The 24,319-nt window shown below is 37.4% G+C and overlaps 1 protein-coding gene across 1 annotated transcript; it reads right to left on the bottom strand.

Moving 5' to 3' along the window:
* Positions 1-1,258: 1,258 nt before the first annotated feature.
* On the bottom strand, positions 1,259-24,319 carry LOC137401509 (stress-activated protein kinase JNK-like). Its single transcript, XM_068087897.1, has 10 exons — positions 24,185-24,319; positions 21,252-21,389; positions 16,954-17,083; positions 16,761-16,819; positions 15,632-15,770; positions 9,376-9,541; positions 8,264-8,417; positions 7,922-8,150; positions 2,680-2,743; positions 1,259-1,884 (listed from the first exon to the last, which is right to left on the bottom strand). The coding sequence occupies exons 2-10, from the start codon at positions 21,359-21,361 to the stop codon at positions 1,820-1,822; spliced, it is 1,116 nt and encodes a 371-aa protein (XP_067943998.1). The 5' UTR covers positions 21,362-21,389; positions 24,185-24,319; the 3' UTR covers positions 1,259-1,819.

Genomic DNA, 24,319 nt, shown 5'->3' with positions numbered 1-24,319 from the left:
TCTAATTCTTATGTTTGTACCAGTATCAATGGGTACCAGTATCGTCCAACAAAACTTTGAATACAACGAGCTTCTGCTGCAACAGTAACCATTTTTATACACACACAGTTTTATCTACTCATTGTTTATTTTTTCTCTTAATATAATTTGAAATGCACAAAAACACTTTTCTCATGATATGAAAATTAAAAGTTAGACTGGTAAATTTTGTATATGTTAAATAACAATAAGTTTTTTACACAAAGACTTTTGTTATCCGGGTACTCATTTAGCCTATATATAAATCTAACATATATTATATATATAAATCTCAATGTTTGTTGTCTGTTCAGTTATAGCGATAAAGTTTTAAGAACAAAAAATGCACTTTGTACTGGATTTCAACCAGTGTTTGCAAGTTTGCAAACACGCGCACCTAACCACAAGGCTGAGCCATTCTTACTATCGTTCTTACCTATTTTATTTATGATATCTTTATCGCTAAATGGGGATGCAACTTTTATTATTATTTATATTACCTTTCGTGTTTATTTTGCTTTTTAAAATCCATTTCAAAATTCATTACTTATTTTTAAACTTGTCATTTACAAATATACTATTACCAACTTCCAGTTCTTTGTCCTGGCAATCGCTAACATGCTACATGTGGACTGCTGTATTATCTTGAGTAGGAATTGCATCTACATTCTCCCTCAGTTTGGTCAGACAAAGCATTCGACAAAACATTCCGATATCTCGTTTTACGTTTGTACCAGTATCGAGAGGTACCAGGATCGTCATATTCAAAGGTTGGATGGATAGCTTCGGTTACAACAGCAACCTTTTTTATACACATACACACACCGCACCCCCACCCACTTGTATGTAATCATTGTTATTATTAATTTAACATATTCATGATTTTTATTTTTTCAATTCATAATAATTGTATCAGTGACAAGTTGTCTTTCACTGTATCATTCTAGCAAAACAGACTATCTAGCCATTACTTGCTAATTATTTCACATTTGAGCACCCGTTACAGCTGTTTTATTTTTCTCTTAATTTGTTTGAACAGCAAAAAAACCTTGTGCAGTTTACATAAATAAATTTTCTGTCCAAAGATTTTTTGACACCCGGGCAACGCTGGGAATTCAGTTAGTCTACATAAAAAAGCACAAATATTCCAAATCATGAGTACATTGAACCACCAAAGTATAGTTTTAGTAGGAATAAGAGTCTGAAAGATCTATGTACTTGTTGGTAAGAGAGCAGACAGTTAGACAAATCCAAGCATGATGTATTGTAGCATGTATTACAAGCAGGAATTTATTAGCAGGGTCTACACACTCTGTAGAACAATAAAGTGAACCAATTATAATACAATAGAGATTACTACAAAATCATTTAAAAATTCACAGACCGTCATAAACAATATGTTTGATTTTACATAAATTATGCCAACAGGCATGCATCAAAATTACTGAGTTAAACGAGTGTACCAATGCAAAAGGGTGCACTAAAAATATAAAAACATGCATTATATAAGGTCTAACAGTAGTTGATAAGCGCTAATAAAACATAAACATCTTTATTCACCTCTGATTAGTGATTTAAGAACAAGAAAAATCAAAGGTGTCTTAGCACTAAATGAATAAAAATCCTTTCACACGGTTAAACAACAATATCTGTGAGCAACTTCACACAGCGGTAATACCCTGTCCAAAAAGAACTCGATGGTGCCCGCTGAATATAATCACATTTCTCATTACACCATAATGCTGTAGGTGCTAGACGAGTCTGCTGGCTCATATGCTACATACCTATCACTTTGGTAGAGTCAAGCACCACCTTGAACATTGGCATTTTCTTTCTGATAGGCTACAACTTCCTTGTATATCAAGTCTACAATTAATCATATCAGTACAGAAGTCATTCCTACAGACAACAGATGTGACCCCACGCATCATAATTATATAATACGGATCACGATTTTTGCAGATGATGGTTTTGATGAGCATTAGTCACTGCATTAGTCGGTCATTGTGCCAAGAGTAAAGACGTGGGAATATGTCTCGTTGAGACAAGTGATAGTATTGTGACATAGGAGCTGAGTGGAAGGATGTGATTTTCAGCAATGGTGGAAGTGACAAGACATCAAGTGTGTGGCCCTCTACCATTTTCATCTTTTAATGGACTTATTTTGCTATTTTCACATTATAAAATTATTCTTTATTCAACTAGAGAGTCATGGAGGCAATCATTTTATTCAAATAGTAGTTATTTGAACGTGATCATTTATCTGGATCAGCTAACATGAGATTCATTATTCACATGAGTTTCATGTCAAAACAACTTCATTGGAATGTTAAATATCTTAGAAAAGTTGATCATACAAAACATTTATAACATGCAGGCTCAGCTGAACATTCAAAAGATCATTGAGCACTGTCAAGTACCCATACATGATCTTCAGAGGCCACATCCATATAAGTATACAAACCAGTATCTAGCAGTATGGACAACTCCATTTTCAGAGCTATCTGGTTAACAATTTGAGTGAATGTTTAAAATTAGGTGTTATCAAGAAAATAGAACTGGTTGGGTATACGATGTAGTCACTCAAAAAACCATTCTATTACATTTTAATATCTTTGATACCAATGTTTTGTTATGAAAGTAAACAATACAGTTTCCTACCTTTCCATGTTTCCACAGATATCTCTTTTTCATCCACTCCATGATCATAAGGCCCAGGTGGAGGCTGTAAGTAACAACTACCATGTAACCCTTAGCGATTGCATACTAGCATATTCAATCAACACTCTGAGTGTAAGAGGTAGTCATACGTTAAACATAGGGTTGGTCGACATGTGTAAAAAAGTCGATGTGCTGAGGAATCATTCACCAGCATACTATTATTAGCTCTGTAACTGAGGCGAGTCAAAAAACTCAGTTGAATGATGTAACATCACCGCATTCATGCTCAAAAATCGGACACTTCTAGATTTTTGGCGACCTCTCACAGATCAGAGGGACAACAACAACATTGAGTGATAACTCTATAACTTTAATGTTGATTTTTAAAATAATAGACTAAGCTTTCTAAAAAACTGTCAATTTTCTTTGTGATCTTTGTTATACTGTCAACCATTGGTTATGTTTGGACTGTACATCGACCAACATATGTATACAGAAATTACCTGTACTAGTTGATACACTTTCATACAACTGAGTTTTCGCTGTACCAATGTACCCAACAGGACCTTTAAAGGTCATACTGGGTACATTATTGTTTGCTTCTACTTGTTCCTCTACTTGCTTCTCTACATGCAAGGCAAGAAATATACTGTAAAACCTCCAATTGAACGCCATGGGACTATTTTTCAACCCTTCCTCTATAGTGGCAGTCAATTGGAAGCGGCGTTCAAATAGAGGCTGGCATTGTATCTTTCAAATGGCTCATCAAAATTTTGGGAAGATAAATTTAGCCCTATTACGAGTGAGACGAATGTCGCCTATCGTATATTTTGCTCTTTCTTTCTGGTAGAGCGACATTAACCCTTTTAGATGCAATAAATCTGCTAACATAACTTCAACTTGTCAAAGACCTCTTAATAAATATGCACTGAAAAACCGAGAAATATCTTTATCAGTTGACATCTATTGCTTGCAATTTACCTGTGATGATATAGCCGGTGTCCTGCTTTGCAATTTGTTGAAACTCTCAATTTTTATTTAATTCTAAATTTGAAGACATATTTTTATTTTATATCTATATTTACCAATGATTCATAAAAGCTCATTGCACTCATTGAAATGTTTGTTACAGTTTACAGCCAAAACTAGCTCTTTAAGTGTAATAAAAGAGTGTAAAAGTGTCGATTCATTGTAAGATCAGATTACCGCGATGATGCTGTCCAATAATATGCTAGAAATCTGCAAATTTATAAGTTATATAACAAAAAGCTATCAAATGCTACAAATATATATTCATGAACCGGTGACATAAAGGAACTGTATGTATAATACATGCAGAAACAAAAATTAACGTTTTTGAAACAAAAATATTTGCATCGTTTGCTCAGCCAGTTGCGATCTGATTGTTGCTTTTGATGGAATGAACATATTCTGGTTGTTCAATACCTTCCACAATGTCCTCTGACCTCAACCCATCTGCATTGTTGAACTAGCCGATATTAGCAACGAAACAATTTTTTTAGCAGAACAAAACTAGTACGCGTTGCATTTTGCACAAATCTAGCACGTAAAAGTTTTGCGCGCTAAGTACAATGTTTCGCTTAAAACTAGTCACTCATATACCATTGTAAATGTAAACTGTTTTTCATATACCACTTCAAAGTATCAAGACTGCATTAAACAAGGAACTACTATTAGCCTCATACAGCTATTAATTATTTTTATGGTGTTGCTTTTAGTTTCAACGAAAAAAAAGAAGAAAAGCCTTGGAGTTGGACAGCGAGAGAATTAATTGCTATTGATGTAAACGATTTATTATTAATACAATTTTGTGGACACTTTTCTACTGATCACTTGTACTATGGTTTCGTAAATATCAAAGAATATCAAAGTGGAGGTCAAATGGAGGTGGTTTCTTTCTGGTGGAGCGACATTGATTAAAGGATGGCACTTTATTTTTCAACCCATATCCCATAGTGGCAGTCAAATAAAGGTGACGTTCAATTAGAGATGTTATGGTATATTTCACAAATATACTTGTATAATGATACAGTCAATAGTAGTGCACATACAATTAACTGCACAGAAGTGACTTTCAGGTACTCTGGTCTCCGTTGCTTCTACGGCTCCTTTTATATTTTTATTCTTGCTTGGGTCCGCCCTTCGGTAGCATGATCGACTAGGCATCCAACCTTCGGCCGACCAGAAGTATAACCAGGAGCCATGTCGTCTGCCAAGTCAGGGCTCGGCCCGGTCATGGCACCAGTCGCCTTGGAGGTCGGCTCCTCTCTGGCATCTAGACCTGGCGATCACTCACCACACTCTCCCCAGTGGGGGCCCTGGGAGCTGTCTACTCAGCATCCGGAAGAGATATCAGCTGTGACCAGAGCCGACTTGAGCTAATCGCTACGGATTGGCTTATGATTTGTGACTCGGTCCAGACTGAGGGCTCCTCGGCATGTCTCCTGGGCTGGGCAGGCAAGCTGTCGGCTAGATTTTCGGTTGTCTCCTCATCCTGACAGGCGCGCTGTTGGCCTGCTACTCGGTCGATCCAGGCTGACTCGGCAGGTGAGAGATGACCCTGGATCGCCAAGTCAGCTTTAGCTCTGGTGACTCGATCTGTCATTTGGGTCAGCCACTCTTAGGTCTGTCCAATACTGACCGACTTGTCTTCTAGATCCTTGGGGGCCGGCGTGCCGTGGTCAGTGTAGGAGTACACAGCTTCATGAAGTCGGCAGGCCATCCTTTTTCTGTAAAAAGATAGGCCACTTGGCCTCCACTATACTTGCTACCCCGTTTGTCCTTCGGAGTGACATCACTTGGACATGGGAAATATGTTGCCATCAACAGGGACACACGTACATGGCGAAATGCCGTAACATGTGCTGCCTGCTCCTCCGAATGCTGGTGGTGACACCACACAGCTCGCAAGTGCTGGTCTTGTTCTGCATCGCTTCAATCACCTTCATCCTGGTGGCGTCACTAATTAAATGCTCCGCCTAGATGATGTCCTTCTTGGCCGACTCGACAAGCAACTTCTTCAACTCACACACGGCTATCGAAGCCGGACCGTGGTCTGAGTAGAGGTCGGTTTTCAGTCAGATCGGCCTTAGTCAAGCACGAGATCTGAGCTGGCTCGGCGAACTCTGTTTAAACTCCTCCACCTGATCAAATTTGGCATGCATCTCAAGAGGTTTCTCATTCGGCTGGCCGCTTGGCATCCTTTTAAATGGTACATCTGAGCTGGCTTCAACTGGTTGCTGGAAGGCAGAGCACCAACCAAATGTGACTCATGAGTCCATCTGCTTGAAACAGTCACACATGGAGGCAGCCTGGCCAAGATGCTCTCCTTTCTCCATGTTAGAGGGCCCCACTGCCTCATTCGAGGCCGGTGTGCCCGTACTCTTACACACGGACTCCTCGTTTGAGACTAGGAGGCCCACCAAGCATTCCTCCTCCCCTCGATGAAAGTTCTAACAGGCTCAACATATCTGTGAGAAAATTTGCAGTCTTACCCGATTGAGCCATGTCAACAGGTTGGTAAAATATCGAGTAGTGTTCGGCATATAGGCATCTGTGTGTCTCCGGGAGAGTACTTGCTCTCCGTGGTGTGTGAATGGAAATGACCCTAGCCTACTAAGATCCCGAGATTGGTCCTTTTTCTCGGTCTTAGTCTCTACGAAAGGTTGTCACAGCTGATAGCTGCGCCTACTATTCATACCGGTCCGGCTGTGAAGTGGTTCCAGCTGGCCGAGGACTATGCTGAACAGCACTTGGTGCCGTTGGCTCTGGGACCAGGCCAGTTGCTCCATATCAGCTTGACGCTCTTCTAGCTACTTTCAGAGTTCCTTTAGCCAAGCTTCGAATGCTTTGCTAAACTTCAGGCTGTTTGTAGCCTCGGCTCTCGACTTAACTAACTCCAGCTTGGCTTTGACTTCTTTCCTTCAGGAAATGGCCCCTTTTATGTTAGGCCCCTTCAAGGCTTGATAGTGGCTGGCGCTCGTCTTTGCTCCTCCGGGCAAGCAGGGAAAGGTTTGAGCCGGCTCTCACATTGCGTGGAGGACTGTCCTTGGTGCTCGATTAGGCGAGTGTGATTGGGCTAGGCTTTTATGACCCGGTATGGTCTCACAAACTTGGCCTAAAACTTAAGATTGTCTCCTCTTTTTCTACTATTATTTAGCAGCAAAACTCAGTTTCCTGGGGTGTAGAGTGGGGGTTTATCTCTATCTTCTTGTCCAATGGCCAATTGCTCTTCTCCGAGAGACGTGTGTACCTCTTTCAGCCTCTTGAGGATTTCCACCACATACCCATGCATTGGCTGAGTCTTTGTGGGTGGTGGATGAAACTCTAATGGTCCGTCAGGCAACTCTTGGCTGAACATCAATAAGTTGGTGATCTTTTCTGTTGTCGAGTAGGATGTTCCTCAGTACGCTCTCATCAGTTGAGGGAGTAGTGTACCCCACTACTCTTGATCTTGGGTCAGTAGCAATGCTCGGTGCGAGTCACCCAGCTGTTTACGCTCCACTATACCGTTGGCTTGAGGGTGTTATGGTCCATTATACCGTTGGCTTGAGGGTGTTACGGTCCACTATACCATTGGCTTGAGGGTGTTGCAGTCCACTATACCGTTAGCTTGAGGGTGTTACAGTCCACTATACCATTGGCTTGAGGGTTTTACGGTCCACTATACTGTTGACTTGAGGGTGGTAGGGAGTAATATGCGTCTTCTCCACATGCCAGAGCTGGCAAAGCTCGGTCATTAGCTGACTAGCAAACTGTGCCCCTTGTTTGGCACCACACATCGCTCACCACACACGCATATTCGGTCATGACTCAAAAATTAAATTACCTAAAATTTGATATTTTCACATAAAACCTTTGCTGAACATAGTGCTAACAGATCACTTCACCTGAACATGACCCAACATGACCTTCAAGAAAATCTAATAAATAAGGCTTATGCAGTTAAATGCACAAAGAGCTTGAAAGCAAATATCTCAGACATTTTAATGAGAAACAAAGAATTGGAATAATGGCCGTGGTATATGCTACAGGAATAAGTTACATGATTCCATAAGATATGTTCTCATCATTTGCAAGGCAAATTATATTAATCCTATTTAATGTTTATTGATTGTTTGAACTCCGCAGAATTAATTCGCTGACGAAATACCAAATTTAGCCTTCAAATTTTCAGTTCTTCAAAGGATATGCAAGAAACAAGATAATTCAAACCACTCACGCCATTCACTTCCTCCTCGTCATACCAGACACGAATGTATGGGTGGTTGATAGCTTCCTCAACAGAAATTCGCTTGTCAGGATCTATGACGAGCATCCTCTTGAGCAGGTCCCGAGCCATGTTAGCATTCAGCGTCTCATGATCTTGGCTCGGTGTAGGAAAAAGCACGTCAGGAAAAAGCTGTTCAGCAGAATGGCCTGGAAATTTAGGACGATTCTCCACATAGTTCCTAGAAGAATAAGAGCAAGTTAATTGTTAGAGCTTGGAGAGAGAGCGATTTGGCATCTAAATGTATATGATGGCGATGATGAAGCCATTAAACTGACGGACTAGAAAGCAAACCTGACTGTTGCCTGCAGTCTGCTCATGAAGTCTGAACAAGGAGTGCCTAGCAGTTCTATAATCTTTGTCCACTGGTCTATGTGGTCGGTACCAGGAAACATAACCCCCCCTCGAACCATCTCTCCAAATATACAGCCAATAGACCAAATATCGACTACAATTGAGAAAGAAATGATCTTTTCATCATACAATCTTCAATGAAAAATTGATCAAGCCTTTTATCCTCTGCCTAGTTGAAAAGGAGCTTTGCGTCAGACCCTGCAGTAAAAATGATGGAAGACCAAACTGAGCAGATCTACTCTTGTTAAAATATCTCACTAACTTGTTAGCAAAACTCCTTGCAAGAAAAGAGGTAATAAATCATATGATACTTCTTGGTATCACTATGACAGTTAAACTTGTAGCTGTGTCCTCATACTATGCATATTTTTACAAGTTTGCTGTGTAACAGTATTAGCACATGTAAACGCATGTGCTCAGTTACGAATGTTGAATTGAGTGTATGTAAAATATATGGGGATTCTAACGCAAGTATGGATTATAACCATTTAGGAGGCATTTGGATTGATATCGTTCACCTCTCTAACTTTTAGGAAAAATATGATAGCTTTTGCCTTGGCTGAATACGCGATAACCAACTGGGTAGTGTGGTTGAAAGTAGATAAGTGCATGCGTGGCGTAGCAACAGAAAAAATGACCCTGAGATCTATATATAAATATTTTGATGCATTTAGGATACAATAACTGCATGCTCACTTTATAACCAAAACATTAAGTGTATGCTAAAAATATTTCACTGAATTTTTTCGCAAGTAGAGTTAGTAGAGTACTACCGCAAATAGAGTTAGTACCGCTATTCCGTAGAAGATAACTCAAAGATCGCTAAAAAATTAAGCAAACACTTATCTCGTACTTCATTCCATGATAGGATTTTTTCCATATATTATTAGAAGCACAGTAGTGACAGTAGCCTCTTAGGGTACGCACAGTAAATCTAAATGCATCCTTGAACTAGGACTGTGTCCTTAAACATTTTACAAGTTTTATGGGCATCTTCTTTCCTATGTCTGGCTATAAATGTATATATTCTTATTAAAAGTAAGATCTCCTACCATTAGCCTCATATCCCATCCCTAGAATGACTTCGGGGGCACGATAGTACCTCGTTACTACGTATGGAGTCATCATGAAGGCCATGCCAGCGGTTCTCGCAAGCCCAAAGTCTAAGATTTTCAAGGAACAATCTTGTTTGACTACGATGTTGCTAGGCTTCAAATCCTAAAAGAAGATATGTATGATAAAGCAATTTGAGAGCAAAGCCACCTAGTACTGGTCTGATATGAATGTGGCTATGTTTCCTTTTTGTAGATAGTCAACTAGACAAGGGGCAGCTATCAAACAACAGTGTGAATAAACTCAAAGGAGTGCCTTCATGAAAATGGAAAACTAATGACGGGAAATCCCCTATTCCCATATTCATGCAACTGTTTTCTTTACCCAAATTTAACAAGCATACTTCATTGTCGGAGCGATTTAGCCTGGTCAAACTGAAAAATTGCACCTGCTGGCTTTGAGCTCATGTTTTATGTTACCGGATTTGCAAACAGTGATAATGCTAAGAACAAACAACTATAAAACGTTGCACTTACAGGGACAACAATGCGCAAAAACGTTTCATTAAAAGACACACTGCTCCAACTTGATGAATTCCTGGTGTTAATACAAGTTTAACTTCTTCAAGCTACTTAGAACATTCTGATACTTAAATATTTTCATCATACAGCATTTCCGTGCTAATTTATCTAGCTAGTTAGCATTTCAAGATAAATAATTTATTTCTGATAAATTATTTATTTCTCCACAATTTAAAATGATGCTGAAACCATTTAGACTTTTGCACCCCTTCGGTATAACAGAAGCCATCACAATGGCTGAGAGCTTCTTCAAATATTATTAATCTAAATCAAACATGTTAGCTGTAGACAACACCGTAGACAAACCACCGGATAGTGGAAAATGCAGTAAAATATGAACGCATACACTGCATGCTATTGTGAGTATCTTATTGGAATTATATCACAATCTTATATAGGGTAATAGTATTTCAAGACCATTTATTCAACATGCATCTATTAATTACATTAAAGCGAACTGAGCTGAATGCCTGACCATCTGTACAAATCTTGTACAGATGGTAACAACTCCAAAGAGTTTGAACAGACTCTTAAGGCCGGTTCACACTATATCGCCGTTTGTCAGCGTTGATCATCGATTATGTGAACCATGAATTGATGGCATCGACAAAGCATCACAGACACGTCGGGAGAGTTTGCAGCTGTCAAACTTTCTCTATATTTCGCCGAGCATCGATGACCGCCTTTCGAATGTGAACCATTTTGGCGATGGTAATTCGCGGTCGCCGATAGAGTGATTTATTCATATCCGTTTATAATAGTCGCTGCGGAACTAGTTTTTGATTCCAGCATGTGAAAACAAAGAGGTTTCTTCGCGAAAATTAAAATGTGGATGGGTATGTGATAGTGTGAACATGGTTATCCGCGACGATCACCGAAGTATTGTGGCATTAATGCTGAAATACAGCGATATAGCGTGAACCAGCCTTTACAAATACAGAGAAAAACATTGTCATTTTAGGTTAACCATTGTAGCAAAATTTTGATGAATTTTTCGTCATATTGATTACCTACATATATATATATATATAAATCTCAAAGTCCTGTGTAGTGCAGCTTGTCCAGGTATAGCTATTAAAATATTAGAATGAAGAATAGGTATCGCAGAAGATTTTATCTCAGAACCTCCCACTCGTCAGGCAAATGCCTTACCAAGTTGGCTGAGCTCCATGGATTCTTTGGGTGATGTATGTCGCTATGTAGGTGGAAATACGCTAGCGCTCTTCGTTATGGCGCAACATAATTTTATACTTGCTCTCCCATGAGAACAAGTAGTTAGCTCTTATTAGTAAAGCCTGGTTTCCATATCGATTGCGAGACCTTGCGCAGCAAAACACTTGTAATGCTAGGCTCGGCGGCTTCTGTTTACATAAAGCCGCATCACTAATCAAATAAAAAATGTTCGCTCGTCATGCCATTTCGAAAATGCTGATCTTCACCTGTACATTGCATTTCAGAAAGGTTTTGCCTGCGGCTCTTGGTGAAAGTTGAACAGCGCTGAACTTTTGCGTTGACCGCCTACTACCGGCGATACTCGGCGCGTAGGTTAACATTTCACCGCTGATAGCCAGGCGACGCTGTTGCCGGTGTTTGTGGCGTATATGGAAACCAGGCTTAAGCTTACTCAAATTGGCCATTGACAATGTGCCAGGCTAATGACAAGTGGCAGGCAACTACATTACCTCTCACTATTTATAAGCTGATTTTTAATACTCGTGCAACGCTGGACATTCCGCTAGTACAATACATAAACCATAAGAGAGGTAAACTAAGCACACAAAAACTGCTTCTTGCTTGTTTATCAATAATTTTTCACTTTTCATTTACGCAACTGAATTGGTTAAAAGTTTTATTGAAGTTGGTGCAACATTATTTAATGCGGCGGTTATCAATACTTTGGAGAAATATCTTATGATCTCACAGACTAGGAAAAATTACCAAGACAGGAATAGTCAGTATTACTCTACACATATATATATCTATATATATATATATCTTCTTCCTCTATATATATATTTCTCAAAGTATGTCCGTGTGTCGCATGGCGTATATCTGTCTGTCATTCCGGCTATAGCTATTATTAGAATAGCTGTAGCTAGACAACAATGCAAACGCAAAGTCATGGCTTACCGCCATTAGAAGCCTAGCTTATTAGCTTACTGGAATGTTCCATTGATGATGTGCCTGGCTAATAGCCTGAAAGTTACAGTTGTTTGACAAAGTTTTAAAACCTTTACAGTTTTTATTTTTCTCTTAATTTATTTCAACTACACAAAACACTTCTCTCATGATATGTAGTTTGAAAGTTAGAATGGGAAATGTTGTTATATGTTAAATACAAATCAATTTTCTGTTCAAAGATTTTTTTATTACCAGGGCAACGCCGGGTAGCACAGCTAGTATACATATATATAGGTGTCTCTAAGCACTGACTTGAGGAAGTTACTAGCTAATGCAATAGATGAACTCAACACGATGCTCATCTGAAGTAGCTTTAGCTCTCAGCATTTTATGGCTAGCTAGCCTACATTCCCAAAGCGTCTTCAATTAATCAAAGCTTACAATACTTTGTTAGTACTGTCAGCTGTAGCTGAATGTATTATTTTCACATATACATATTCTCTGTAGACCTATTCCCTTTGATAAACACTGTTGGAAAACAAAAAGGATTTTAATAGTTCTTTTCCAGTCCGAACTGAAGTTTGAAAGTTTCAAATGTAGCTTAACATGATAGTTTCACAAGGCAGTGTGAATCAAATTATTGATACTCTCATCTTTAATTTTTTACCAAGAGAAAAATGGCATGCGAAGCATGTGCTTCAATGTAGCAAAAGTTGAACTCTGAAATGTCACTAAACCTCTAAAACCCTCCGACAGGTATCTTAAAAATACAAGTTCAACAATCCATAAAACTTTGCAAGTTCAATGTTCCTATTATCATAACCTAACACACAGGGCTGTTATACTACTCAACATATAGTGCAAACCCAAGTTGTTGCCTTCCATCATAAAAATAGCTAGCAATTCAGGTTCATGTGTTTTCCTATTGAAATAGCCAACCCATGTCGTTAACTCAATAATGTGAGTATTCACAAAGATACAGGCCCTGTTGCTAACACAATGTTTGTGTTTACAAAGGCTCAGTCAGAAACGCTTGCAAAAACTTCTAGGTTAAAAGCTTTATGTATGTTTCATTTCAGCTAGATTCAGGTTTAGCTAACAAACAAGCTCAATAAAATATATAAATTCCAATCAAATAAATTTCTTAATAGTTTTATTTTTAGCAACAAACTTGAGAGTTTATAATCTATGAATGTTCATAGTCATGCTGCGATATGCAGTCGATGTAAGTTTCAACTGCTCTGTTCAGCCTTGGATTATTCATTGTGAATAGAGAGCAGATAATTCCTATTTAGAAGGGCATGCATATTTTTTGATAGCCTAGTTCACCATTAGACTGCACTGGAAACAAATAATTGAAACTTAAATCACATGAATAGAACCATGAAAGACATAGGCAAGGTTCAACCAAAGTCCATTAACAAAATTCTCCCAAAATAAACCCGATGACACAATTAGTACAAGATGTCATGTGCTCTTGCAAAGGAAGCAAACACCATTGTAATGTATCTAACAATTACAATATTGCTGTTTAAAACTATTTTATTTTAACAACACCTCATCTTTTCATTAAAGAATCGCTAAATAGCGCAGACCACAAATGCTAACAAACCTTTTTACCATAAAAACATGAGAAAGAAAAAGGGGCTGTGAGACTTGCAGTCACTCTCCCTCCATGAGTAGCATGCAATAAGAACAGAGAACAGCGCATGTTGGTAATTAACGTCTCCGCTCACCAGTACAAGCCAAAGCACACTGCTAGCACCAATCGTCATATATACGACTTGGATGACAAATATGGAGGCTAGCAAAACTAAAATGATTTTAAGCTAGAGCCATTATTGTAGAGCTAGAAAATCAGCCAATATGTATATATTGTACTAGCTGTGTTACAAAGTACATTCCAAGACAAGCCAGAATCCTCTGCTATTTCCCATTAGCATAAAGTTGAGTGCAGCGAGAAAAACATGTCATGCTCCATAATGAACCGAGGCAAAATAATCCTTTACCGGGTGATTCTTGGTTGCCACAAACATGTGGTCTAAAACTTGAGAATTTTTGCATCATCAACCTATCCATGTGATTGAACGGCAAACCATTACTTGATAGATCTATGGAATTTGTGGTCATGGCTTTTGTTGAGATATGAATTATTAAAATAACTAACTAGCGCTAAACAACATTTAACATCGCGACAACACAACAACTGCTACAAACAGTAAGTGCAAGCATAGTGAAAAGTCGGTTGATAGTTATTGGTAATATTTAACACAATTTCATAAAATCTTCACTCGACTAAAACAGGAATTAAGTAAAAAGTAGAGTTGGTGCAAGCAGACCTATAACAAATTCACACCAAATGGCTTAATTAACGCTAACCACGAGCATTATTATTTGACCAATAAGTAATAAACACTTTTTAAAAACTGCAATGTAATCACTCCATAAATAGTTGACTATATCATTGCACAGAAAACACACTATATTCTTCATTATTATAGCTGTCTAATGCTTCACGCTCACTTTGTAATTTTTTATGACATGAAAACTCTTGTTGCTTCCGTTTCCATAGTACCCAAACAACAAATGTTGATCTACTGTAGATGAACGAATGCTATTCCATTGATGTCTGCACCTATTTTGGTGACAAGTTTCATATTGGTCAACATATGATGTAGAGCAGATAACTCTGAATTAGGCAATAATTTTACCATAGCTAATCAATTCTTAACACTATGCAGCCAAAAATTTATTATAAACTACATTATATTACTATTAACTAAAGAGTTGCACCCACAGTATATATATACTCAAGTGTATCATGAACATGCAAGGAAAAAATTGAATAGTCAAACCTGTACTTATGATCACCTTAGTGGATGAATCTTTTGACATACATTTGAGCAGCATATAAAATAATACCCAGCATACGAAGTTAAAAGTTTCTCACAACTTAAAGTTTTGTAAATTAGTACCTGTGTACGCCATTTTGTTCATATAGTTTTGTTAAAATAATACCAAACTTTCTTTTTCAATGTTAATATCGAGGGTGCTAAAAACATTAGCCGTGAGTGGTAGTAGTGGAAGAGGAAGGAACAAGGTAATACTTCCTCGAAGGAACAAGGAATACCAACAACATAGAAAAGAAAAATGAGCAAAGATCTTTGAATTCCTTGAAAAATCTCAAAAACCAACTAATAGTTATTGTAAGGAAGAAAATGAGCGTCGTGAATAAAAGGAAACCTAAAAAAGTCTAGAGGGTTGCTGCGGATAATCAAAAGATGAAGAGCAAAAATATAAAATATTAAAACTAAAATATATGAAAGAATTATGTAAATTTAAAGACCATGTAGCATATATTAGACTAGCTCCATGGTTCTATTGTGGCCTCTAGCTATGCAACACCAATGCTACACCTCAACTTGACTCTCATTAGAACAAAGGCTATGTGACAGTAAAGCATATGACACAAGAAGCAAATCTTGGACCCATCAACTTCATATGTGGAGGTTTGACAATCCATATACCGTTGCTAAACAAATTCAAGACATACCCTGTGTATGATGCCTGCAGAATGGAGATGCTTAATGCCGCAGAGCATTTGGTAAACAAGGTAGGAGACCCTCTCATGGTCAAGGTCCATCTGAATAACCTGGCACAAATTCGCATCCATCAGTTCCATAACGAGATATCTGCAGAAAAAGGATAACTCCATATTCGTGTCGGGCTGATAAGACTGGGAAAAGCTATCATTGATTACAGCATCATGTCCTCCCACAGGCCATTTTCATTGATCTTTGATTGTATTAGAGAGTAGAGGAGACGTTATACTAGAGTATTATAGAACTGTCACAATTACATTCAAGCTACTACTATTTACCATCAAATAAAGTGCAATAACCAGTTTTAATACAATACAAAAAGATAATACGTGGCACTATATGGACTAATTCTGGATACTTTTATAAATAAATAAAATTAATCGCCATTCACACAGTAATTGCAAAATTCTCCACAGCAAATGTCACAGACTAGATCAGCAATACCCACAAAGAAAATATGAGAAGATTCGACTAGGTGTGCCTCTGACACAGCTTAGTGTACATCGTATCATAATCAAATGACATAAATAAGAAGGAAAAAAGGGCAATTTATAGCTACTAGCAACCATCAGTACACGTATCCTCTATAGAAACATAAAATTAAATGTTGAGATACCCCTAAGGATCGATGGTGCTACGTTTTGCATGTAGATATTAAAGAAAAGGCTTAACTACAGCAAGAAAAGGTCATAAAGAGAATTGTCGTATATCGAGTTCCAGAGTTATTTATATGAACTTATAAGGTGGAAGTAGTTAAGCAAAGAGAGATACATCTCTCCTTATTTCTTGTTTCACCTACTCGCTTACAATACAATCGTTGCTAGAATTGTGTGTTAAGTGGTTATCCAGGAGCAAGCTAGCAGAGATGAATACATCAAAAGCAGACGAATTCAAATTTTTTCCTGATAAAATCAGAATTCCTTTGCCCTCCGCTTTACCATTATACAAAAGAAACGACATACTAAGCAGATTGTCATCACTAATTGACTTATGTCACAAGCAGTACAATGGTTTCCGCTCATGTCAGGTTTAGGGAAGTTTGGCATGAGTAACTAACTAAATATTGCAAGATACACTTACACATCCTGAAACTGCTCAAACGTGCTCTGTGGAGTGAATACATTCAACAGCTGGATAATCTAAAATAAGGATATAAGTATTTAATTGCTCAGCTGTGTAACAAATGGCCTGCAATAAGGAAAAAAGGAAGTTGAATGACGAGTGCGTAGTCATGCAGCAAAATTGTATACATAATTAGGAAACAAAGGCTCACATTTTTATGGTTGACCAGTTTCATGATTACAAACTCCCTGTAGGCTCTTTTCGCGTGAGTCTGATTCTGGAATGGCCGACTCAATTTTTTTATTGCAACATGCTGTTTGAGCACCGTGTCATAGGCAGCGCTGTCAACAGAACCAGCGAGTCAAACATTGCACAAAAGGTTATAGAAATGATTGCATCTAATGTGCAAATGCTGCGAGACAACCCTGATACTCCATATCAATCTAGCAAATGAGTTGGAATTCATGAATGAAAAATGCAATGTCATCTAGATCCGCCAAAGAGTTTTGAGAAGGTATTAATCTACTGAAAGCACCAAAAGTGAAAAGGAAAAGAGATTTTTTTAAAGATTTTATGATCAAAGCTACTTTCAAACAACTGAAATTTGGCTGAAACTAGGTTTTGTTCCATAATGAATAAAAAACAGTTTTATAGTTGTTATAGCATTGAACAACTGGAACTACAAATATTGTTTTATCCTGGAGTTTACGCAGAGTGCTTCCAGTCAACTTTGCAAGAGTTGTCGCACTGATAATCAAAATATTTTCATCCCATAAAATGGCAAGTAGCTGTAGAAAGCTAACTGTCACATCGAGCTGGTAATGCATACATTAGTATGCAAAATTTCACAAATTCTCGTTTCACTCACGCAATATCAAATATTTAGAGCATGTATTTAACAGCCGTTACAATATATAAAATCAAACCTCTACTTACAATTACCTCTATATACAAATTTGCTGACGTACAACTGCGTAAGTCGCACGAAATTGTATACTGTTATCACATAAAATTTAAAAGCGTTTCAGAGATGTACCATAGTGACAACTTATTCACGTATTTTCACGTAAGCATATTCTGTATGTAATCCATGCACAAATTAGTCCGTATTGAAATTTTTAATGCAGCCAATATGCCAGATTTTACTTACATGTATCAGCTAAATAATAGTTCAGCAAATTAAATAATAATCAAATTTTAGTACAGTTGACCTTCCCATATGACATTAGTACAGTTGACCCTCCCATATGACATTAGTACAGTTGACCCTTCCATACGACATTAGTACAGTTGAACCTCCCATACGACATTAGTACAGTGGACCCTCCCATACGACATTAGTACAGTTGACCCTCCCATATGACATTAGTACAGTTGACCATCCCATACGACATTAGTACAGTTGAACCTCCCATACGACATTAGTACAGTGGACCCTCCCATACGACATTAGTACAGTTGACCCTCCCATACGACATTAGTACAGTGGACCCACCGATACAACATTAATTTGTTCCGGTGTTGGCATTGTAAAGCGAAAATGTCATATAGAGGGGTATAAAAACTTATAGTAATTATCTAATGCAAACACCCCCTGGTAAAAAAAACATCAAAATTTTATGAACGGCTGTACATGTAAAAATTAATAACAAAATAGTATGTTAATCTTAGTTACTGTAGTTACCTACAGTAACTTTATTGCATTTAGTGTATTTTGTGGTTATGATCTGTGCAAGATTACAGTTATGATTCTTCTTTCTTTAATGTTGTTATCAATCTTTGGACATATGGCTAATGAAATTGAAGTTATATACATGTATGTAGTTATATAATTATATATGTATAATGTATTAAAGTTTATAGTAAATATTATATTAAATGCTAAAATGCACAATAAATCTTTGCTTTCACTCACTGTTCACCAATTTTAGTTTCACGCCATATCAAGCATTCACGAAACACTAAAAATGCTGAACTGAGGGAGAGATTGAGCATCGTATCTCTTTCAGGCGTTGTGGGAGAGATTTCGGTGAATAGCATATCATCACCTTTATTATTCGGAGGTATTCAGCACACTGACCGCCAAATTTTAAAATTTGAACTAAGAGAGACATTTAACTTGATGTCATATAGTGAAAAAATGGCGTAACAAGGAGATGAAAAAACATTGTGTTCCTCATTGTAAGGCGGAAAAACCGTAAAACAGGGATGTCATCACCCAGGGATGCATTGTAATACTAAACATGCTAAATATTTGAAGTTGTGTAAGGAATAATATAAAATGCCTTGAATTGAAATGAAGCGAATTTTGTCATAGTTTACAGTCGCGTGTCAATACATGAAACTAGTCCACTATAAAATTCTATTGTTATGTAAAAACTTGGTGTTTTTAAATAACGATAAAATTTTGTAGGAGCAAACATCCTTTTAACAATACATAGCATGGAATTTAATTCATTCAACAGTCCAAAACTTTTAGCAGCAATTACTTCAGGTAATTACTGCTAAAAGTAATTACCTAAAGTATGATATAAAATTACTACAAAATATTGCACAAACCGAAGTAAAAATATGCAAAAATCAAACAGAAGAGTAGACTAATAAGGTGATAACAAAAATAATTTTAATTATCACCGCGCCTTTTTGTTAAAGACGAAGACAGGCAAATGGTGGTGCAAGCATGACAATAAAGGGGTATGTTGAGGTGGTGATAAAAATATGCAGCCAGTCTAACTTTGACTGTGCAAACTTTAAATTAACCAAACAACAGTCTTTTCATATTTTCTACATTTTATTTTTAATTACTGCATCAAAACTTTCCACATTCAATCAATTACGCGTCTTTTTTGCAACACTCACTTTCTTTCACATGATAACTATTACATGGCTTCAAAGATTATTAAAGAATCAATCAAAAAAATTTTTCATGTTTTGCGATAATTTTTTCATATAATATTAAAAGTATTGTCTTCTTCCTTTTCTCAGCACCATTAACGTTCGCACTAGTCTTCCAGGAATCCATGATCTTAAAACTTATATTTATAGGGATATATGAAGCAGTGTGAAAAGAAAAGATTTAAACAATATATATAACAATTTAAGAATAAAATAAATGCAAAGGAGAACTGAGCACATATGTAGTTCTCTTTTGCATGTAATAATATAGTGATATACAAACTGCAATACTTGAACAATCTTTGGATGCTATTTGTTGAAAATTACTTTAAATGTTGAGTTGAATGTTTGCTCAAATTTTATTTTCTACGTCGAAAAATTCATAAGTTGACGTTTGATGGTACTCGAATTTCTTATCAATGCATACCAAGGAAATGAAGTTTGTTAACAAAGCTCTCATAATAATATTTAGAATTTGCTAAATTTGGAATTTGGTAAAAGAATTTGCTTTTTTGACAAATGTGAGAATATCTTAAACTAAATTCAATAAAACCGACTGTAAAAGCACAGCAATAATAATACATTGCTAATAGCATGAAGTGTTTCAGTTAAACGAGTTGATAGTCACCTGCAATACAAATATGTCACGGATCTACATGTGGGCAAGCTACGAAATAAAAAGTTTATCCAAGTGAGAACTACTCCAAATGAAATGAAAGGTTTACTGTTTTATAATCGTTCATGCAAAATATCTTCTACCAAGGTATCAAGCTTGAGAAGAGTGTGCTACTCTTAGTGTAAAGGTGAAAACACACTAAGCGATATTTAGCATGATATCGCTCTGCGTGGCGATAATCTGCGCTAGAACTCGCTCAGCGAGCTCATGCAGAGAGATAACGCTAGACATTCTCTATTACAACTTTATTGCTAGCGAGATGAATTTCAATTGGTTGGTTTTTCCCAGAATGCAATTTAATGGCGGGTAATTATTTTTTATCGGTGTTCATCAATGTACAGCAGCAACATTTTGCTATTTTGTTACGATTGAAACATCATCAGAACGAACACTGAATTGTTCATGAATTTAATAAAAGCAATCCCAGTCCTGTATGACATAACTCACAAAAATTGCTAGTTGAAAACCAACATTTGAAGTCAATCATTGCGCAGGTTGACCATCTTGAGAATAGTAAATATTTAATATATCAATATAAAAAAAACTACTATAAAGTAAACTATATATAAAAATCGTAAAATATTACTGTTAAAAATACATGAGTCGTTTTTTCTTATGTCTTCGTGTAGTGTACAATCCGTGAAAGTGAGAGAGGCCTAATAACAAAAGCAGAAGTTGTTTGCGTCGTTGCCTAGACGGCGCCATATTGACTTACCACAATTTATTAACAACTCCGAAGAAACTAAAGATACAGAATTTTATTGCCAGATTGTGAACGTGTCCACTATATCGTTTGCTGGTGAATCGTTCAAGTATGTTTAGGCACACGCCAGCAATATCTCTGCCCTCCTCATGACGCACAAGATAAAATTGCCTACTGTGTTTGGACCTTAAAAGCAAAGCTATGAGGTGCATACTGCTATTATGTGATGCCTTACCAAACAATGCCTTGTGCTCCACTACCCACAGATCGAAGATGTGTGTATCGTTTAAGTACTGTGAACCTAGAATCGCCAATATCATGGGTATCAAACTCATCCTGACTCATGGTGAACCATTTGCTTCTTGTCTACCACCTGCAATAATACAGACTATGAACTGATGATTATTTCAACTTTAATAATATGCACACACAGTTAATAAAAATACAAGTAAGCCTAATAAAAAATTCTTCTTATTAAAACTGAAAGCATTCGCATGGAGGATAGATATATCTCTTACAATTGTATACTACGCAGCTAAATTAGCTTGAAAACATACTTTTCCTTTGCAATGGTGTATAGCTGAGCAAACACATCTAATCGCAGTAGAACTAGAAGAGATTCCAATATCACCTAGCACTACTAAACATTGATGATAAAAAATGTTTGGGCTTCTAATGCTCTGGGTATGAATCTTTTAAAATTGGCCATAGTTCCCTAAACATGGTTTTGTCCAACATCTGTTTGTCTGTTATTGCCACCAATGCTTCAGTGAAAGCTAATATAATTTATGTGCTGATCAGTGCAATGCTATCAAAATATTTATATCTATCTATACACACATTTTATGTCTTTCATTTAGTGATGTCTTTCATTTCAGCAATTCGGAAATACCTTTTAGTTAGTATGAAGATATCGTTATATTTTTTTGAAGCCCCCATCAAAGCATGCACAAGTATATAGATATATGGCAATGTAATAAAAAAGTGGATAAGTACGACACTGCGTTTCCACCATCGTCGTCGCAGAACCAAACCCTTAAAATGGAAATGGTTTTCCTGAAAAGGGCCGAGGTGGTTGGTGGGACTACTGGCACTCAGAAATCGATTTTGACTGGTGAGTCCAGTAGCCCGAGAGGGTCACTGTCATCCCCGATAGGGTCTACCGACGGGCAAATGATCTTGGACTCCACTTCATGCCGTGGAGTAGGGCAAGCGTTACGGGCTGGCCTCCAGTACGGCCGTCGGTCCTGCCGTGGCCTTGTGTTGCGTTGCCCTCGGTGATGGTGTTGGCGACGGGGTGAACACGCCCTCGGTCTCTGGGGTTCAGTCTGGGTAGACTGTGTTCTCCGGTGCTTAGCAGAGATGTGCGCTTGCAGGAGAGGCTGGGTGGTGAACACTTCATAACAGGAGGAGGTTCTCGGTAGGTCACGCTCCTTGTTACAAGAAAAGTCGCAAAAAGTACACGAGTGCTTAATGCTTGTAAAAGCGAATGAACTGTCAATCAGTGTGTACCAGTATTTATAGACAGTCAACATGCGTAAGAGAGTTGATGATGTCTTTTCTAAGCCTATAATCTGGCAGCTTCAAATTGCTAACTCACTGGATCTATGTTACATTCGTCGCAGTTCAGACAAATTTGAATACTCATTTATAAGGCGCATGCTTAACACTTGTCCAATGTAGTGTATATGTATGTGTTATACTAGCAATTTTTTATGTTAACCATTTATTACCATATCGTTTTATGATTTGCATGTTACTATACAAACACTAAAAAAATTATTAATACTTGGATTGCGTGATTATTCAGTGACAAATGTTATCGTTTTTGTATTCGAAATACGTTATTGTGGCAATGGTTGACCTAATTACTGTGCAGCCAATCAATGGTAGATTTTTTCCTGGATTTGCTATATAACCGGCCAGTTTTATCATTGCTGGTGGGTCACCGTTTGGTGCTGTGAGATAATAACACCAATAAAGATACTGCGTTCTTTACAATAGCTCTGCTTGATTTCCAAAGCAAATAGTGTATAAAATTCTTGTCACTGTTTCTGACTTTAGCATTGTGATATTAGCCAGCGTATCATAGCTGCATTCACTATAAGTGCTATTGACCGAATATCAAGAATTATTACGCTTGGCTTACTAGGGTGTAAGAGTTGAGAAAAGACACCGTCGAGTCTGTTTATCGGCTCACCCACGAGTCTGTTTATCGGCTCACTCTCGAGTCTGTTTACCGGCTCACCCACGAGTCTGTTTATCGGCTCACCCACGAGTCCGTTTATCGGCTCACCATCGAGTCTGTTTATCGGCTCACCATCGAGTCTGTTTATCGGCTCACCATCGAGTCTGTTTATCGGCTCGCCCTCGAGTCTGTTTATCGGCTCACCCACGAGTCTATTTATCGGCTCGCCCTCGAGTCTGTTTATCGTCTCACCCACGAGTCTGTTCATCGACTCATCGAGTTTGTGTGAACTCACTCTTGAATTGGGAGTCGTCTATCCTTGTCTAGTAAAATTTACTTCAGCACCAACCATTTTTGGGTAGTTATTTTGCACAATCATTAAATAGTACAACATTGACATAACATCTTCAGTAAATTGTGCTAAAGTAAATTAATTAATTCATTGATTTTATTCAATTCAAAGTTTCCCATGTATGTCTGTATTGCAAAGCTGCAGGAGGTACTTCATCATAATGGTGGCCAATACCATGTACAACAATCACATGGGCTTGGCAATGCTTTAAATCAGTCCAGCCAATGACGAATAGGATCACTACGGTTTAGACCTTACGGTTGTTATATGGCCTAATTTAAAAATAGTTTCTTTTATTGTTCAGCTTATGGTTAATATTTTAAAGAGATTTTAAAATAACTTTTTTGCCAAAGTAGAATTGCATAAAATATGAAACGTTGACACTTTTGAGCAAACTTATACGTGCTTTTAGAAATTTTAAAAACAATAAGTGGAAGAGAATCACTTCTAAGCAAGACCCTTTGGTACGTAGCAAGTGAACAAATGTAAAAATTAACATTAATTCAGAAGAACAGACCATTGCACTTTATTGCGCTTATCTGAATTGGCAACTTCAATAGTAAATAAACAATTGAAAGCTGATAAATACAACACTAAATAATAAAAAAACGCAGGTATTACAACATACAATTAGCTAGTTCAATAAGAAATAAATAGTTCCTTCAGACTTCTTTCTGAAGAGGTCAACCAAACGTTGGATTCTTTCCTGCATTGACCTCTTTTCGTCTGCAGCACTTTGTCGTTGAGCTTTATTAATCTTTGC

The sequence above is a fragment of the Watersipora subatra genome, chromosome 1 (genome assembly GCF_963576615.1).
Source record: "Watersipora subatra chromosome 1, tzWatSuba1.1, whole genome shotgun sequence".
In the NCBI taxonomy this organism is placed as follows: domain Eukaryota; kingdom Metazoa; phylum Bryozoa; class Gymnolaemata; order Cheilostomatida; family Watersiporidae; genus Watersipora; species Watersipora subatra.
Note: the sequence above shows the minus strand (reverse complement) of the source record. Positions and strands in the feature narration are given on the sequence as shown.

What these genes read in the sequence shown, in the direction of transcription:
- LOC137401509 (XM_068087897.1), bottom strand. Translation starts at nt 21,361, where the DNA reads ATGAGTCAGGATGAGTTTGATACCCATGATATTGGCGATTCTAGGTTC. An exon ending in AACTGGTCAACCATAAAAAT is followed by an intron (nt 16,820 to 16,953) that starts GTGAGCCTTTGT and finishes TCCTTATTTTAG; the next exon opens with ATTATCCAGCTGTTGAATGT. An exon ending in CTGCAGGCATCATACACAGG is followed by an intron (nt 9,542 to 15,631) that starts GTATGTCTTGAA and finishes ATCTTCTTTTAG; the next exon opens with GATTTGAAGCCTAGCAACAT.